Genomic DNA, 19,792 nt, shown 5'->3' on the forward strand with positions numbered 1-19,792 from the left:
TAAAGACTCCCCAACAAGCTAATGGTTACTCTGGCTTTGGCTATTGTCGAAACTAAGATGACTGTCAACAGCTTAATGGGGAAAATACATAATCACAGTTATAGCAGAGTGCTTTTGGTTTTAGAGATGCAAACACTCTTTTACATGCTGTGCTTTTATGAAATGCATTATGCTGTACTGCATTTGCTCAAGAACCTGTCAGTAAGAGTACCTGTTGTCCGTGATATGGCTGGAAATCATCCCATGGCTGAAGTAACTTCGGAATGGCTATGAAAGAAAATATATTGACTATTAGAAATAACTGACACATCCAAGCAACAACAGAAATGTCTAGTGGTGCATTACAAACTATTTCAGACTGTGCATAGGGCATATAATTTCTTGAAATTTATTTCTCCCCTTTCTTATTCAATGAACGCTCATGGCATTTACACCACCCAAAATATAATGACAATCTCATGCACATAATTAGTGGCAGAAACATTATGGCAATTGCTGGAGTAACACTTGGGTAATTTACTGCCTGGTTCATAACTCGTCAGCCAACTGATTAATGTACAAGGGTTTTACACCTCTCTATACCTAAAAATGTACTTTCTTTTGGAACCTGGATGAAAGTTTGCTCATTGTGAGAATCAATTTCTAGCCTCTCAATCAACTGCTGTGCTACTTTAGCCATGACCTTATGTACACCTGCTGGTTAATTCCAACCCCCCAAGACAAGCATCAACGTGTTCACAAGGCACCAGTGACGCCTTGGATGCATAAGAGCATGGGTAGGCAACTTAAGGCCCGGGGGCCGGATGTGGCCCAATCGCCTTCTAAATCCAGCCTGCCGACGGTCCAGGAATCAGCATGTTTTCACATGAGTAGAATGTGTGTTTTTCTCTAAAATGCATCTCTGGGTTATTTGTGGGACATAGGAATTCGTTGTCCCCCCCCCCAAAAAATAGTCTGGCCCCCCACAAGGTCTGAGGGACAGTGAACTGGCCCCCTGCTGAAAAAGTTTGCTAACCCTTGCATAAGAGAGTCATATTGTTCTTGCCCATGTTATTTTAACAAATGTGATTTTTTTAAGAGAGCCAGTGTGGTGTAGTGGTTAAGAGCAGTAGTCACGTAATCTGGGTAACCGGGTTCGCGTCTCCGCTCCTCCACATGCAGCTGCTGGGTGACCTTGGGCCAGTCACACTTCTTTGAAGTCTCTCAGCCCCACTCACCTCACAGAGTGTTTGTTGTGGGGGAGGAAGGGAAAGGAGAATGTTAGCCGCTTTGAGACTCCTGAAGGCGGGATATCAAATCCAAACTCTTCTTCTTCTTCTTCTTAACAACCCCCTCCCCAAATTTTCCCCACATAGTTTGCATTTTAGTGTATGTTTTTTTTTTTTCAAATTAGAGATCAAAAACTTTAGCTGCAATCAATGGAACTTGTAAGATTTAGAGGCAGGCCAACATAGTAACTCCCTTAAATGATTCCCTTCCCAGTGATGCACGATATCTAAATCCCTTCCCTACCAAGACTTGTTAAATACTATATGTGCGCTATAATTCGGGGGTGGGCAGAAGGTTAGACCTACAGTCCACTGGTAGATCTCTGGGTGACTTGCTATAGATCAGCAAGGATTTCTTTGTCTCAATTGTTGAAGAGTGGCAATGGCAAAAAGGCACCTCTCCTCCTCCCCAAAAATGGGTTTCCAAAAAAGAGAGTTTCCCCTTTCGTGTAACGAGATACATACCTCTCCTGCCTGTGACTCTGACAGCTCCAGGATGGAAGGGATTTCAGTGTCAAAATTGGCAAAGAAATTGGTCCACTGATGTTCAAAAGTCATCAAATCCTGAGGAGAGAAACACATCCCCCGTCAGTTCGTTAAAGGAGCTTACTTTGCCTCTGTGATCGAGTCTGTGGCATACAAAAATCCAATTAAACAGAACAGGGGGTAGTGTTTCTATACAAATAATTTAGAAACATTCACCAATTTGGAACATAAGTTTTACTGCCTATGTCTTCTAACTGCTGTATGGAAAAGCACATGAATATGACCTTTGAAGAATTTGTAAGTAAACCTTTTATAACTTACCAAACATATAGCTACTTTCTACAGTAAGGGAAGAGGGGGACTTTGGAAGGAACTGAAATGGGGATATTTTAAAGGTCTAACAGCCTATATTTCCACACTGCATGTTTTGTAATTTTAAATCTCGTGTAGGGTTCTCTTAGCAAAGAGTACTTGCCCCAAACCTGGATCTTAGGCATCCTTATATTATACCTAGTATTTTCCCTTTAAGAGAAAACCAACATTCCTCACCTTCAAACTATACAGTTCTAGGATTCTATTATGTCATGTATGATCTAGCTAAGATTCCTGCATTGCAGGGGGCTGGACTAGATGACCCTCAGGGTCCCTTACAACTCTATGATTCCCCTAAACCACCACATAGGGAAACAAAACAAAACAAAACAAAAAAGATAGCAAGTCAGATTAGGTCTAAAGGACCTCCTGAAAGGGGCTCTCGCCCTCCTATTTAAAATAAAATAAAATATATGAACAGATGGAAGCTCAGAGGAAGAGCACTGTTCAGCAAGAACATGAAGGTTTTGGAAAAATGAAAAGGCAGGGCAGGCTACAGGGTTGGGAAGGCCAATAATTGTAGCTTTTGTTTTTTTTAAAGAATTTAAGTACTGTATTTTTTGCACCATAACACTCACTTTTTTCCTCCTAGAAAGTAAGGGGAAATGTCTGTGCGTGTTATGGAGCGAATGCCTACGGATGGCGGGGGGGTGTCTGCTGCAGTCGTGAGCAGAGGATCCATGGTTCCCCTTCCTTCCCTCCTCCGTGGCTCGCTTTGAAACAGCAAAGCGGGAGAAGAGCCGCTGAGTGGGGAGGAGAGAGGGACAGAGAGCCTGCTTCTTTAAAGGAGCAAAGCGGAAGAGGAGAGGAGCTGCTTACACAAGTGTAAGCGGCTCCTGTCCTGTCCGGTTGGTTCCTTTAAAGCAAGCAGGCTCTCTGTCCCTCTCTCCTCCCCACTCAGCTAGCTAAATAGCAGCAAAGTTTTTCAGCTCGCTAAGCCAGGGATGAGCAGGGAGGAGGGAGAAAAGCAGAGCCTGCTTGCTTTAAAGGAGCAAAGTGGGAGAGGAGAGGAGCCTTCTCCCCTTATACCCCTCTTCTTCATTATTAGCAGCATCCTTCTCCACCCACCCCACGCATGCTCCTTGTCCCTTGAGTGCTTTTCCTTTCCTCCCCACTTAAAACGTGGTTACAAAGGATCCTCAGGATTTTTGTATTGGGCTACTCCAAACTCACTGTCAGATCACATGTCTGTGGCCACAGCATGAACCACAAAAATCATACATCCACTGTTTCATTTAGAATATTTTTTTTCCTTGTTTTCCTCCTCTAAAAACTACGTGCGTGTTATGGCCGGGTGCGTGTTATAGAGCGAAAAATACGGTACATTTGAATTTGTGCAAAATCGTTATGGGCTTCAGCATGAGAATTCTGTATCTTATAAGTAACACACCTGTGGCTTTTGCACAGTGACATTTTGAATGGCAATGTATGTGTGCGCCTATAAAGATGCCCACACAGCTCTGTGCAAAGAGTGCTTTTGTTCTTTAAAAAGGAGGAGGCAACTCAACCAACAGCCACTGTGTGTCAGCCAAGGTCCATTTTTAACCCAGTGTTGAAGCAATGGTTCTTCAACATCAGCTTTGTTGGACTGGTCATGTTGTGCGGATGCCTGATGATCGTCTTCCAAAGCAACTACTCTATTCCGAACTTAAAAATGGAAAGCGTAATGCTGGTGGTCATCAAAAGAGGTTTAAAGACTGTCTCAAGGCAAATCTAAAAAAATGTAGTATAAACACCGACAACTGGGAAACACTGGCCTGCGAGTGCTCCAGTTGGAGAACAGCCTTTACCAAAGGTGTCATGGGCTTTGAAGACACTCGAACTCAGGACGCAAGGGAGAAACGTGCTAGGAGGAAGGCACGCTTGGCAAACCCTCACAGGGATCAACTCCCATGTGGAAACCAATGTCCCCACTGTGGAAGGACGTGTGGATCCAGAATTGGCCTCCACAGTCACTTACAGACTCATTGTTAAAACTGTGTTTATGGAAGACAATCTTACTCGGCTACGAGTGATTGCCAAAGAAGAAGAAGAAGATTTTTAACCCTCTTTAAGAACAGCCACTCTTTCACAAGTAAAACTGCCCAGACTGTTAAGACACCAGAATGAGAAGGCCTCTGGGTTCGCAGAAGTCATTTTAAGAAAAGTGTAAGGATCACTGCATGTGTGGAACTGAAGGAGAAAAAACAGCAATGCAGCTCCAATACACACCCTGAATGCTCTGAGCTTATGCAAAGGTCATTGTGGCAAGTGGGAGAGAGGGATAAAGGCTTAGTCACACAATCAGCCTTTGAAAGCAAGAAGACAGATCACTGGTGACGTCTCCTTCTGTGATTTTGCACAGGATCTCATTCATTCCAAAACGTTCTCCACACAAGGCATTCCTAGTGGCTTCTGCCCATGCTGTCTGGGAATAATGAGGCCAAAGCCACAGGGTACATACACAATGAGCCAATTCTGATATCGCAATAAAACGCGATTGACCCTAACGGGAATGAGATAACGGGAGGCCTTAGGCTCAATTGCTCCTCCTCTCCCGAGTCTTCCCCAGTCATGAGGAGATGAGCACCTTTCCCCCTCTGTATCTGAACATGACAAACTCGTCTGAAACAAGCCAATTTAAAACCATGTATTACTAAAATGGCTTCTTTCAACAAACCACAGTGTGGGGTTCCGAACAGTGTAAGAAACTGAGATATGAAAGCGAGGAGCTAAATGGCACCTTAAACCGAGGTTATGGGCGCAACAACAGAATGTACAGGCGCACTTTTTGAATAATGAGAATACAAAGCTGAAAATGAATGAACCGCAGCTAAAATATTATGTACGTTTTTCCACATGGTCTAGTCCTTCCCCTGCCCACCCCCCTGATATTCTTAAGAGGGTCTCTTCTCCAGTCTTCAGAGAGTAGCTGGACGTGGGGAGGCAGAAAAAGGTTCTCGTTTCCTTCCACTCTGCAGTTTTAATCTGAAATCTTGGATGCGGTCCTGTGCCCAGAGCTCAGAAACTGCTCGCGCTAATGAAATTCCATGTTGCGACTTCCGGGTTGGCGCCATCGTCTAATGGCGGATTCCCTCCGAGCTCCGGAGGGAATCTGCTCAACAGGGGTCGGGTTCTGCTGCGGCGGCGACGCGGGGACCCTTAGAAACCACAGGCGCTGAAGCCTGTGGACCTGGTGACTCGGCGGGCACCATTTGCGCCCCCCCGACCCGCAAAGGAGCCTTTTTAAAGGCTCTGGAACGGGGGACGGAGAGCGGCGTGGTGCTGAGAGTTCGACTGCTTCCCCTGCTGAGTGAAGCCGCATGCCATGGACGGAGAGCGCTAACTTCTTCCTTTGAACATTTGGATCAAAAGTAACGACCCATGAGTAACACGGTAATTGGACTTAAAAGGGAAATTTATTTCTGGGAATTCGGCACGATCGGGCAAGGTGTTTAAAAGGAAGTCTGCCTACCCGTCTTGTAAACATCGTAAAGCAGTGATTTTATTACTAAGGTTGTGAGAATACCTTTCTTTTTGTGGAAAAAAGCAATTAACTTTATATTGGGCCAATTTAAGTGACTGTGCTGGAGGATAAGAGCTAACATTGAGAACTGAATTCACCCCTCCCCCAAAACCCGGGAGCGATCGGTGAGAGAGCCTGCGGAAGAGGTTTATAGATTTTGACAGCTGTCAAATTAGCTGTCAAAGTTGGGGGGGAAAAGGAGAACTTTGTTTCTGCTGTCTTTGCTGGCTACATTTGATACAATTTGGTAACAAATTGTTAAAAATAAAGAAGAAAAGGTTAACGTGTCTTTTGGGTGGCAATTGGAAGACATTAAGTAACTAGAATCCCTCTAGAGGGGGTTCAGGACATTACAAAAATGGCTGTAAGTGGAAAAATACTGGCTGAATTGGAAAAGACCTTCTTTCTCCTGGGAAAACTACAGGAGCAGACAAATGTTTTGACTGTGAATGTAATAACAATGAAGGGAACAGTAAATAAAGTTGCTGAGCCTGGAAAGGATATGATTCAAGCTCCTGCAGACGAACAGGGAAGTGTTGTTGTTGATCCAAAATCCTTACAGCCAAACAGGAGAAGGAATCTGAGTCATTTGAGGAGGCGTTTAAAGAGGAACATGAGAAAGAAGGAGGCGCTGTGATGCTGCAGACGACTAAAGAGAGCCAGAGGCCTGTTAAGTTGGACATAAAGGAAAATAAGAACATGACGATGAAAATTTGGTTGGAAGTGAAGAATGGAAATTGGAGAGATCTCCTCTTATGGGGATCTGAAGACATATGGAATACAAATATGGCTAATGTAGAATTTGGAGCCTTTGGGACATTTGGACTTATGAGAAGTAAGAAACAAGATTTTGGCTCCATTGTTAAATATGGAGGTCTGGCTGGAAGAAATATGGACCTTATTGGAACAGAGCTTCTTCGAGATTCGGAATTTAAAATAAAGGACTATCAAAAAAACCGGCAGAGAGAAATTGAGAGAGGGTTAAGTGCCTCGGATGTGAGATCGCCAGGCTGATTTCGGATGGACTGATGGACTTTGGTTGGGGATCGAAACCGGGAAAGGGGGTGGTAGGGTTTTGGGAATCCAAAGGGTGTACAAATATATTCTGTTTTAATTAAGTTGGTTTTGCCACTAACATAAAAATGGGGATTTTGGGGAGGGATTTGGGGCCGACCTTAGCAAAAGATTGTTAAGAATAAGTGTTGGTGTATAAAGACTGAGGTTTTTAAGTTAAAACAGGTTAATTAAATTGATGGGGGGAATTTAGGAAAAGTATTTTAAGAATAAGTTTTGAAATATAAAGATTGAGGTTTAGAAGTTAAAATTGATTAAGTAAATTGAATTAGAGGAAACAAGGTAAAGTGGGGGGACAAAAATTGCTGAGCTAAAAATTGGAATTGGAATACAAGAAGGGCAGGTGTGGGGAAGTCAAGGAAATTGGGCACGGAATGTAAGTAATGTAAACTTTTTCAACTGTTGTTTTTTCTTTTTCTTTTCTTTCTTCTTTCTTTTTTTTTCTTTTCTGTTTTTCTTTTATATTTTTTTGAAAACTTTAATAAACATAATTTTAAAAAAAATGAAATTCCATGTTGCAAAATGCGCCTAGAACACGGGTAGGCAAACTAAGGCCTGGGGGCCGGATGCGGCCCAATCGCCTTCTAAATCCGGCCCGCAGACAGTCCTGGAATCAGCGTGTTTTTACATGAGTAGAATGTGTCCTTTTATTTAAAATGCATCTCTGGGTTATTTGTGGGGCCTTTCTGGTGTTTTTACATGAGTAGAATGTGTGTTTTATCTAAAATGTATCTCTGGGTTATTTGTGGGGCATAGGAATTCATTCTTTTTTTTTTCTTTCCAAAATATAGTCCGGCCCCCCACAAGGTCTGAGGGACAGTGGACCGGCCCCCTGCTGAAAAATGTTGCTGACCCCTGGCCTAGAACAATGGGAGTTTTGAACACTGGTTCAGAAATAACCCTAAACCGAGGCTAATAAAAACAGATGTGAAGAAACAGAACGGGAGAAGCACAAAGCTCTAAACTCATTGCAATCATGGGGGGGGGGGGGAGAAAGAACTATGGTTTTTCATGACATCTGAACCGACCCAACATCATTTTATGGGATGCAGAAATGACTGAGCATTTCTCAGAACCATGGACGTTTCGCATCTTGCCAAGATCATCCGCAAGCGGGGACACAGTTTCTCAAGAGACAGATTGCCTACTACCGCCGATCTTCCCCAGCCATGTGTGTAGCAGGTGAGCGTCAGGTATGATGCAGTGTGTAGTCTTGAGTTCACACTGATACCCAACAGGCCTTGCTAGCACTTTGTGGAACTCTGTAGGGTGGGGTCAGTTCCCACAGCATGTCCCAGGGCACCCCAGGCTTCTCTGAGGGTCCACACGAAAGCCATTTCCTGTAGAAAGTCATTTTAGTTCTAAACATGTTAAAAGGGAAACCACAGCATGATGAACCATCAGAATACCAGCACCCATGCAATCATCCATCTAAATAACTAAACCATGGGCTTATTCTCTGTCAAATTTGCCTTGGGGGTGGCAGTGAAGGGGAAGAAAAGTCTGGCACATTACCTCGTAAAGTAAACTCTCCAGAGAAACAGGATCAATTTTGCTGTAAGTTTTCCACAGGTCCACGCTGACATCCATCAGCTGCAAAGAGAGAGAGTTCTGAAAGGGGCTTGCACGTTCCGTGCTTTTAATAATAATAATAATTTATTATTTATACCCCGCCCATCTGGCTGAGTTTCCCCAGCCACTCTGGACGGCTCCCAATCAAATGTTAAAAACAGTACAGCATTAAATATTAAAAACTTCCCTAAACAGGGCTGCCTTCAGATGTCTTTTAAAGATAAGATAGCTGCTTATTTCCTTCACATCTGAAGGGAGGGTGTTCCACAGGGCGGGTGCCACCACCAAGAAGGCCCTCTGTCTGGTTCCCTGTAACCTCACTTCTCGCGATGAGGGAACCGCCAGAAGGCCCTCGGCGCTGGATCTCAGTGTCCGGGCTGAATGATGGGGGTGGAGACGCTCCTTCAGGTATACAGGACCGAGGCCTTCTATTCTCAAACACTGCCTTCCTCAACAGCTGGGTTGGGAACAGGGAATTATAGTTCCAAACATCTGGAGGGCGCCGGGTTGGGGAAGGGAGTTCAAGCGTTACAGTTCTTCCCAAGGCCAAGCAGGCAACAATGCTAGGCTGATTGAAAGGGGCAGTAAGAACACAGAGCAGTCACCAAAATGCTTAAGGAGAAGGCACTTAGTTTCCTTTCCCTGTATGACACAATCCCCCTTCACAGAGACTCCATTCAGCTGGGAACGTTCACAATATGCCATTATGGCTGGTGAATAGTGCCATGAACGTGAAGCGCCGTTGTGCCACTCAGCACCCGACAGTTTCTGTAAAATAACTACTACATGGATAGGTTCCCTTTGGGACCATGGCAGACAACAGCCCCGGCAGCTCGCAACAGAGATGAAAGTTTAACTGTGCAATCTGGAAGAGTAACAATAAAAGCTAATTTCTTTTACTAGGGTTTTTCTCAGTTGCTCGGCTTGGGAAAAGGAAAGCATAACACAGGGGTTTCCAAGACAGATGTTGCAAAAATTGTTCAGCGGACACTCCTGAGAACGGTGGCATACTCAAGACATAGCAACGCAAGATTCCTATCCCGTGCTTTTGGCTTACACAAAGCAAAATAATATATACATTAAAACAGGAAGAGGAAGATGCTGTGGAAGTGTGGAGCCAGAAACTAGGGACTCCATAATAAAATGAAGAGGTCTGGGGTGCTCTGGAATACAACGACGATGAAATAACTCTTCCCCGGTCACAGTCTTTTCAGCGCCTCCAATGAACCACAGCAGGGAGAAAAGTCCTGGCTTAGGGGGACTCGTGATAGGCTAGGAAACCTCCCTCCAGCCTCTTACCTCATATTTCATTGTGAAGAAGCCATCGCCGCCGATTCCTTCTAGGGCAAAGGCCTGCACGATCGGCCACTTTTCAACAATGAACATGTCAAATATCTGCAGATGTCCTGAAGAAACAAAGCAATTTTATTTGGGTGGGTGTGCAATTCCTCAGCTTTTGTTATGCAACTGTAGCACTGTCCATGTATATTAATGCAATGGTTCTGCTTATCTAGAGAGGGTTCCCTTGCTGATGCGGTTCTGTTGGTTATTATATAAAGATTTTAGGCTGCCATATGCTCTAATGTAAATGAAGATGTACTCCTAGAATCACAGAGCTGCCCCCGTTAACAGCCAGACACACTGACCCACTGCACCACAGGGTCCCCATGCAACCATGTTAAGCACTTTAAAGATGAAAATAAATAAATGCAACCTTTCAACAGGGTGAAGCATTTGTACATGGGGAAAACCCTAACGTTTTCCATTTTGCTGAATCAATATATTCAGAAGATCATGGGATTAGGATGTGAGTGTGTGTGGAAGCATGAAGCTGACACACAGGATGCCTCTTGGCGACAAAGAGGATGTGGAAGTACCGTATTTTTCGCTCTATAGGACGCACTTTTTCCCCTTCAAAAATGAAGGGGAAATGTGTGTGCGTCCTATGGAGCGAAGACGCCATAGCCCCGCGACCGTCTCCCGGCTGGAGAGGTGACGTGCGGCTATGGCAGGAGCCTCCATAGCCGCGCGTCGCCTCTCCAGCCGGGAGAGCGCGCGCGGGGCTAAGGCAGCCCCCCGCGACCCTCTCCCGGCTGGAGAGGCGACGCGCGGCTATGGCAGGAGCCTCCATAGCCGCGCGTCGCCTCTCCAGCCGGGAGAGCGCGCGCAGGGCTAAGGCAGCCTCCCGCGACCCTCTCCCGGCTGGAGAGGCGACGCGCGGCTATGGCAGGAGCCTCTCTGCTGCGCCTTTCCGCTGCTCCCTGACCTGCTCTTTGGGGCTGGTGGTGGGCTTCCCCCCGCCAGCCCCAAAGAGCAGGTCGAAAGGAACCTGAAGCCTGGAGAGCGAGAGGGGTCGGTGTGCACTGACCCCTCTCGCTCTCCAGGCTTCCAAGGTAGCCGTCTGAACGCACCTTAAACGGCACCATGTTTTAGAGCGGGAAAACAAGAGGGGGAAAATTCTCCCCCTCTCTGCGCAGCGCCTCCTGCCACTTCGCTGAAGGGGCGCTGGGCAGAGAGCGGAAGAATTTTTTTCCCTTGTTCTCCCCCCTCTAAAACAAGGTGTGTCCTATTGTCCGGTGCGTCCTATGGTGCGAAAAATACGGTAAATGCAATAATGCACTAGGCAATGTTCTCCCTTGGAGAAGAGCCCTAGATCTCTGGCAGAGCAGCTGCTCTGCATGCAGAAGATCTCAATTCCAATCCCTGGTATCTCTATGAAAGTTTGCAAAGGACCCTCAGCCAAGACTATGAAGAGCTGCTGCTGGTCAGTGAAAACCAGAGGCTGGGAACCTCAGGACGAGGGGGACAAAAGCAATCGCACATCCCAAGACCTTTCTGCCCAGCCCTTGGTCAACATCCTTCTCTCCCACACCCTCCTCAAATGCCCGTCTGGAATGCAGCCTTCAACTGTGATCGTGCATCTACCGTATTTTTCGCCCTATAGGACGCACCGGCCCATAGGACGCACCTAGTTTTTTGGGGGGGAAATCAAGGAAAAAATTTTTATTTCCCCCCCAGGTTTGCGCAGCCATCCCCAAGCTAGAAGAGGGAGATGGAGCGCTCCGTCTCCCTCTTCTGCCTTCAGGGACAGCCTCTCTAGCCTCCGTGGGGCAGCAGCTTGCCCCGCTGTCCTCCGAGCTTGTGGGGCTGGCGATGGGGAGAAGCAAGCTTGCTCCCCCCCCGCCAGCCTCCAGACCAGGTCTGGGAATAGCGGGGTGGCGGCGCTGTGCCTCCCCGCTGTCCCCCGAGCTTGTGGGCTGCCGGCTGCTGCCCGCAAGCCTTGCGAGCCCGGCGGGACCTTCCGCCGGGCTTGCAAGGCTTGCGGATAGCTTTCTGAAGCCTGGAGAGCGAGAGGGGTTGGTGCACACCAACCCCTCTCGCTCTCCAGGCTTCAGCGAAAGCCTGCATTCGCCCCATAGGACGCACACACATTTCCCCTTCATTTTTGGAGGGGAAACAAGTGCGTCCTATAGGGCGAAAAATACGGTAACTTGCTTGGGTGGAGGATAAAGAGAGGGTGACGTTTGTGTATGGAACCCACTGATGTGTGTGGTCAAAATGGTGCCAATTGTAGAAGAGGAAGAGTCACATCCATTGCTGCAGTGCTCTGGCCTGCTCACCACTCAGATATGGCTCCCAAAAGCTTGGCCAAGCACCCCACCCCTGGTATATTGCTATATTGACAACTATACTGTGACTCAGTAGAAAGCAGCTTCCTACGAGATTAGAAAAATGTGGCAGAAAACAAGATTTGGGCTTTTTTATTCATTTTTGCTTACGCGCATATTTCATTTCCAATAAAGAACGCTTTTAAATCTAGAATACTGCAGCAATTGTTTATTGTGGACTACCTTTGTAGTTTCTTTGCTGTTGAGGCATGACGCCATAGTTCTTCCTTATGGCTGCCATATTAAAAATTACTTGGAAGTCTCCCCATTTAAAACACAGACCCTCTCCTACATTGTGACACATCTGCACAGAACGCAGCTGCATCGCGTTGCCAGGTCCTCAGCAAGGAGGCATTGCTAAGTTTGTGCATGTTCTGGACTGAGATGCCTTTGCCAGTTGAGACCAGCTCAGTTCCAGTCAGGAGTCCAGCAGCCAAGTTTCCATTCCCCTTCTATTTAACCTGGAAAAGCAGGCATCATTTGCCTCTTGGGTTTCATCACCGTCTGAAAGACCACTGAGTGCCAATGGAACTTCAGTAATTTAAGTCTGCGGTCTAAGGCCAACTCAACTAGAAGATGCTTAATTCTGAAGCTGATGATTCCTAATACTTTTTTTCTGTAACTTTTTTTTTTTAACTGCACATTTCCCGTGAACTTCACAGGTATTTCTCAAAGTCCAATGCAGGACAAAGAGGAGACAACTGGTATGGCATACGAGTCATCGAGAGAGAAAATCACTGTACAAAAAATCGCTACTGAAAAGAAAAACGAACAACATCCAGCACAACCACTGTATTCCAGGCATTTGCTCAAATGCTCCCTGCACCATTACAAAAAGCAGCTGTCTTCCCTCAAGGGTGCCAAAAAGCCTTTCGCTGAGACCAGCGGAATGCCTAGCTTTGAAAAACAGGAGTGAGGAATTGGAGCAGGCTCAGTGGCTCAGCCCCATAGCTAGGATGGTCACCAGGGGAAGCCCGTTGCTGGGGAAACCCACAGTTGATGCAACTATAAATATACTCCTCTCTGTTCATAGTTCTTTCTTTCTTTAATGGAACTACAAGCAAGACGCTTGTTGCAGCTTTCTTGCATCAGCGTGTTTGCTGGTTATTTCCAGCAAAACAAAATCAAGACTGTGCTGTGGCTTCATATCCCAGCTTCACATAATTAACAGGAAGGTTTGTTTCCTGTTCTAAAAAGGGTGCCTATTGTTTCCCCACATAAAGGAGGAGTTACATGGAAGAACTCCTCATGTGGCACACACAGAGAGCTTTGTTTGTTGAACCGCACATACCATGTTTAATATAAATAATGGACCCCAGTTACTAATTTTTCCCTGTCCCTGACTTAAAAGTATTATAGGAGCACAGAACTGTGGAGTTGGCACGTTGTGTACTGCTGTTCAAGGTGCGCATGGCTTTTTCAAACCTACCTTGTGAGCTGAAGGGAATCCCGATTCGACTGCAGTCACGAACCATGTCTACAAAGCTGGAAATTTTGAATTCCTCCGCAGCCTCTTCGTCTTCATACTAAAAGAAACAGACAGGGAGAAAGAAAATCTAGCAAATCAATGCTCAAACCACTGCCCAAAGATTTGGAAAATAATGCCCATGTTGCAATGCCTTTCTTATTCTGCCTGTAACGCTCTCAGCTCACAGCAGTTGCCATCTTTAGTCGATCCACACTATATTTTAAGCACGGCCATTTTGGACTGAAAAGACCATGTTCACACTGATAACAAGCACAGAAGCCAGCAGGGGACGGCTCTGTATAAAGTGAAGCAAGAGCAATCGCTGTGCAAGGAAAAGCTGACCCACGTTCCATTGTGAACACGGTGCCTGCAAGCTCACGGCAAATATTATTATTATTCATTGCATTTAAATCCCACCTTGTTCTCCAAGGAGCTCAGGGTGGCGTATATTGTTCTTCCTTTCCTCATTTAATCTCCACAACAACCCTGTGAGGTAGGTTAGGCTGAGAGGCAGCGACAGGCCCAAGATCACCCAGTGATCTTCAAGGCCAAGGGAGGATTTGAACCCTGATCTCCCAGGTCCTAGTCCTACACTTTAACCACTGTGCTGCACTGGCTCTCCCTGAAGTCAGCGGAGACCAACTCAAAGCCATGGCAGCCATACGCAAAATGCACGTCAGTTATGAGCTCCGTCCAGAGCACTAATTCTGTTGCAGTTAAATCTGAAAGAAGCTTCTTCTGTTATCACCTTCTCAAGACTGGAAAACAGACCAAGCTGTAGGCACGGCTCAAGAACCTTCTCTCAAGCACAACCATGTTTTTCTGTTTTCTTCCCTCCAACCCCAACTCGAAAGCTCAGAAACTGCCTTGTGAACATTGCCTACTGCCATATAAAATGAATTATTTTACTGAGGCTGTTAATGGTGTTGTTTTAAAGGATAAAGGCAAAAGGAACTTGTTTGCTATTTCTAGGGGAACACTGGTAGTCTCTTTGGTTAAATCATATGCCTATCATATGCTGGGTCTCTATTCTGCGGGTGCCAAAGCTCCATGAAAGAACTCGTTTTCATTGTAGTTAGTACATCATTATCCAGTCGGCCCACTTAAAAAACCATGTGGTGCAGCACTGGGCAGAGTGGGGGAGAAGAGGCACAGCAGAAACATTCGTATTGCAAAAAGCCGACTGGTTCAACCCAACATGGGTGCCTATTTTGAGGCATACGAGAAAACCCAATTACAAGAAGCAAAAAACAGTAATTGCACCAGGAATTTCTAAAGTGCTTGCAAAACAAAGCCCAGCAACCATATCGGGGTCCTGCTCACTCTCAAGGCGTTGTCAAATTTGGAAAGCCTAAAGCAAAGTAGCACCCTTAAAAAACTATGGTTCCCAGAATTCCATGGGAGAAGCCATGATGGTTCAAGTGTGATAAGAGAGTGTGTTGGATACATGGTACGGAAGTGACCTAAATCATTAACGTATGAGACTTCAGTGGGAAAGAGGAGCTCACAGATCGACTCTCGGCATCTCTCTCCTGGAACAGGAGACAGAACCACCAACAGAATACAGCCCTCTACAGAAAACTCTTGCATTACATTACTACTACAACTATTACATTACAATAAATAATGGGTAGCATTCAGATGAGTTTTACTCAGAGTACGCTCACTGCAATTAACAAACATGACCAAGTCACTGAGTCCACTGTTAGTAAAATTTCACTGAATGCCACCCAATTATTTTACAGAACATTAAAATGTATGGTTGGTAGAAGGAAGAAACACTGAGATGGCAGCTGAGTTTTAAAGTGTGTTGCTTAAATTGTTTTTCAGGTTTGTGATTTTTAAAAAGGATTTTGTTTACCATTTGTTACTGTAACAGCCACTCTGGGTGGCTTCCAACAAAATATTTAAAAAACATAATAAATCATCCAACATTAAAACCTTCCCTATGCAGGGATGTCTTCAGATGTCTTCTAAACTGTTATATAGTTATTCATCTGCTTGGTATCTGATGGGAGGGCATTCCACAGGGCGGGTGCCACCACTGAGAAGGCCCTCTGCCTGCTTCCCTGTAACCTCACTTCTCGCAGCAAGGGAACATTGGAGTTGGACCTCAATGTTGAGGCTGGACGACGGGGGTATACAGGTATTCAGGTATACAGGGCTGAGGCCATTCAGGGCTCAACACCAACGCTTTGAATTGTGCTCAGAAATGTACTGGGAACAGACACCACAGGGTGCGCTTGGCTCAGACGAGCAGAACGTACAACACGCTTATGCAGATCATGTTCTGTTCTCACTCTCTGAGCGGCAGAGCCAGATCACAGGACAAAAGAACAAACAGCACTGTTGAGTTTTAAGGGAGGCGCTGGATAATCTAGACAGCGAGAGAGTATATATGCAGATAAAGGAGGGAGCCCATCCTGCCTCTCCTGAAGGCTGTGGGCGTTTAAATCCCAACAGACCTGGAGAGCTGTTTGGTTTCATCAGGTGCTAGAACATAATGAGCCTGGCTCCAAGTAATGGTTTTCGGTCCAGAACCACCAGGCTTCAAAGGCAAAAGCATTGTGAACTATGTGAAAGGTGCTTCACTTAATCTAATTGCAGCAAGCCTCCAGGTCCTTTCCAAGGAGGAGATCAACTGGTGTCGCAACCCACCAGTTCCTAGGTGTGCAGAAGCCTCCTTATTCTCTCCTGTGGGCCATGCAGAATGGGGAGCCCTGTGCGTACACCCAAGGCATTTTGGGGTTGTTTTATTCCGGAAAGGTTCTTTACAAATCCCAAATGACGAATGAGCGGGTTGGACTTCAGATCACACGGAGCCCTAGAAGCTGGGTGTGTCTGGCAGCTCAAAGGCTTACTGGTGTGTTGGCCAAAAGGCAAGTATTTAAGCCCCAGGTTGAGAGTGCTCACTTAACTGCAGCACTGGGGTTATTTTGACAGGAAAGGGATGTTTTAAGCCCCCTCCATGGAGTTTTGATGCAGCTACCAAGGCAAGAAAGGATTGTTCTGCTGACATGTATTGGTCCTGTGCCCCAGCTGTTGACCAGCTTGAGAATTGAAGCATAACCACCAGATGAGATCAAGGCTCAGACTCAATTATTTGGTCTCTTTCTTCCCTTTCTGTATTCTCACAAAATGATCCAAATGGCAAGAACTGTGGAATAGCAACAAGAAAGGGTTCAGGTAGGTAGCCGTGTTGGTCTGACGCAGATGAAATAAATAGATAAAAATTAAAAAATTGTCCAAAAGCACCAAGTTAGTTCTTTCGTATCTGAAGAAGCTTATACCCAGAACTAACAAGAAAGGGGTTCGCTATGCCTTTCCAAAGTCACCATCTTGATGTAATGGTGATATGAAGCAGAGATCACGGCTGCTATCCTGTGCACGCTTACTCGAGAGTAAGCCCCTCTGAACCCAGTGGCACCTCCACGTGAACTTGCACAATATCAAGCTGCAAGTCAGGCAAATCTTCCGTTTTTATTTTTTAGCCATTTCTAATTTAAATTCCATGAAAGAGAAGGGAGTTGGGAGTCTGACCACTGCAACAGCGTCTCATTGGATCATATCAATTCCACAGAATAAGGAGACCTTCTGCAACGCCAAAGGCCTCCGTGGGAAGCCAGAATTGCTGCAGCTCAGGATGGCCTCAGACAAATGCTGTTCATTCTATGTTTGCTACTCGGCCACTCACCTCGTTTTCAGTCAGGCAGTGGAAATGCAAGTTTCTCCAGAATGCTACATATGGCAAAAGGTAGTTGTAGTTGACAGGGTTGCAATAGAGATGGACGCTGTCTGGCTTTATTAGTAGGATCACATCTAAAAGGAACAAGAAATCAACCTAATGTTATTTTCAAGTCACTAACCTGTTTGTCCTCCTGATGCAACACTCAGACAAGTCCTTACTTATTTAATACATTTTTACTCGCTCTTCAGCTAATGGGGCTCCCAGAGCAATTTACGAAAGATCTTTAACAAACAATATAGTGTCTCCCCTCCATATGGTAACTAGAAATACATGACACAGAAGGAAAAAGAGATGGGGAGGGTAAAGGAAAACAATCTCAGGGACTTTGGGTTTTAAGTCCTTGTGATCCCTCCCTTCTAAATGACAAAATATGGAACAGGCAGGGGAGTTAGAAGACCACTTTGCACTCAATATTTTCCTTTTATGATGTTCAAAGGGTATGTGCTGGCATGTGTAAAAATCACATGTAGTATCCAGGCTGGCACAATCACCTACAAAGGAGGTGGAGGAGGCAGGCATGGAGGAAGCAACCCAAGGGAGCTCTTTGCTCAAGGCCACCCAAAAAATTCATGGCGGAGCAGCCGCATTTCGTTTTTTGCACTGGTGGCCCCAAGTCTGCCTGGAAGTTAGTGCTCCCAGGCTTTTTGGGGTGATCTTTGAGCTTTTGAATGGATTCTGGTGTCTTGATAATATTTTTTCTATTTTAAGGCCTGCCTGCGTTCAATTGTCTCCATTACATTTTAACCATTTTTAATGTATGTTGTCCAGAGAACTTTGGTTAAGGGCCTTAAACACAGAAATGCTACAAATAAAAACCATTAACTAAATAAAATGGAATACCTGTGGGAGCCAAGTGGAAGAGGGAGGGTTGTATCAACGTCCACAAAGACGCTTTAGGGAAAAAGTGAAAGAAGACCAGCCTTATTTGGCCCCTTGAGTGTTCATCTTAAAATAGCACACAGCACCACTTTCCCTTACCGTCAAGGACCTCTTCAGGAAACCCCGATCTTTCAAATTCATTGTTGCTCTGGTTGTACAAGCCAAAGAGAAGGTAGTTTGCCAGTTCCCGGCAGCCCTCGTTGTATCGGCTGTCAATCCCTGCAGAAGGAAGCATAAGGAATGAACAGTAAGGTCGTGAGAGGGAGGAAAGAACCAACAGCTCTGATTCCAAATCACAGAATATCCAACTAATACTAGGGAAATGTTTGGAGTCCCTGCCTTCTTCCTAAATCTCCTATGCTTTGGAAGCAGGCTGCAGCTTCCAACATACCCTGACCACTAAAACAAAGGTACACACGAGGGTGGGGGTGGTGGGAATAAATTTTTGAAATTGAAATAAGTCCTGAAGGGGGGCCACCAGGTGGCGCGTTGGAAGATGGCTGACAATAACATCTCTCTGACCCATACGAGGTACTAAGGGGCTGCTATGGTGGCAGAATTGACGAGCAGAATCCGTGACCAGGGAGAAGAGTCGGCTGAAGAAGATTGGAAAAAATTTAAGGACTATTTACAGAAATATTGTAAAATTTAAGAAAGTTAGATGGTGTTGGATTGAAATTGAGAGGTTTCTAGCTGCAATGATATATAAGAACATAGACGGGGGGGGGGGAAAGGGTTTGTAAAATAAGGTAATGTTACAAGCTGTAATGCTTGAAATGAAGGATTTGCTGAACAAATAATTTTAATTGGGATACAAGAAGGAGAAGTATGAGGAGGTCTGAGAAATTTGTTATTTAAAAGTATGGTTTATGAATCTAATGTTTTTGTTTAATGTTTCTGTTTGTTTTGTTTGTTTGTTTTGTCTAAAAATTGGAAAACTTAATAAATATTCTATAAAAAAACAACAACTAAGGGGCTGCTATGGGAAGTATGCAGCCTTCCTAAGCCCCCTCCCAGGATGCAGGGGGGCTCTGCCCTGCCAGCGGTGTTCACAATGCACCCCCTGATACGAGTGATGGGGGTGCCGAACACTTGGCAAAAGGCCCTCGGTGAAGTCAGATCTTCCTGACGCCGATTCCAATCAGTGCGTGCTGGTTGCTTCAGCTTGGAATTATAATTGGAAACATACGATTGGAAATGAAGCTGAAAGCACATACATCAAGTAAAGCTCGAAGATAAGACTGCTGATTAATGCATCTCTGCGACCAGGAGTGACGGACGGATAAGTAAATCTTCTGATGAATTGCCACAAGGAGACTGTATGTTTGGAACAAAGGGGGGGGTGGAGGAAAAAACTCTCTTTTTTTCTGCATGATGTGACATAAATAACCCTTCACCCCAGATAGAAACAAGATCGTTGCGTTTTTATGAATCACAGGCAGGATTTTAAGAACTATGTGGGATGGATTAAAACAGGAAAGAAGACTGGAGAATGGTGGGAAAAGTGGAAAATTCTTATGACACAGTTAAAATATGGCGTCTCGCTAAGACAGGCTTGTTGGAGGAAGAAGGACTGGGGGAGGAGAATCAGGACTGTTCGAATGAGAAGGAATGTTGGAATGCAAGTTTGACCTGACGGAGCCCCCAGACTAATTTGATTTATTTGAAAAATAAAGGACAGATCGGAGACTAATCTTGTGTATGGAAGCGTTGTACAGAGGCTGTCCCTGATCGATATGATTTTTGGAAGAG

At 45.3% G+C, this 19,792-nt stretch overlaps 1 protein-coding gene across 1 annotated transcript in view; it reads right to left on the reverse strand.

The window, feature by feature from the left end:
• Positions 1-19,792, reverse strand: part of DNAAF9 (dynein axonemal assembly factor 9) — an 81,377-nt gene that overhangs the window by 42,161 nt on the left and 19,424 nt on the right. Inside the window, exons 3-9 of the mRNA XM_053402100.1 lie at positions 18,140-18,259; positions 17,108-17,232; positions 13,375-13,471; positions 9,577-9,683; positions 8,221-8,298; positions 1,734-1,832; positions 212-267 (exon numbers count right to left, since the gene is read on the reverse strand). Coding sequence (XP_053258075.1) covers positions 212-267; positions 1,734-1,832; positions 8,221-8,298; positions 9,577-9,683; positions 13,375-13,471; positions 17,108-17,232; positions 18,140-18,259 — 682 coding nt within the window. The remainder of the gene's footprint in view (positions 1-211; positions 268-1,733; positions 1,833-8,220; positions 8,299-9,576; positions 9,684-13,374; positions 13,472-17,107; positions 17,233-18,139; positions 18,260-19,792) is intronic.

Source organism: Podarcis raffonei, chromosome 9 (genome assembly GCF_027172205.1).
Source record: "Podarcis raffonei isolate rPodRaf1 chromosome 9, rPodRaf1.pri, whole genome shotgun sequence".
In the NCBI taxonomy this organism is placed as follows: Eukaryota; Metazoa; Chordata; class Lepidosauria; order Squamata; family Lacertidae; genus Podarcis; species Podarcis raffonei.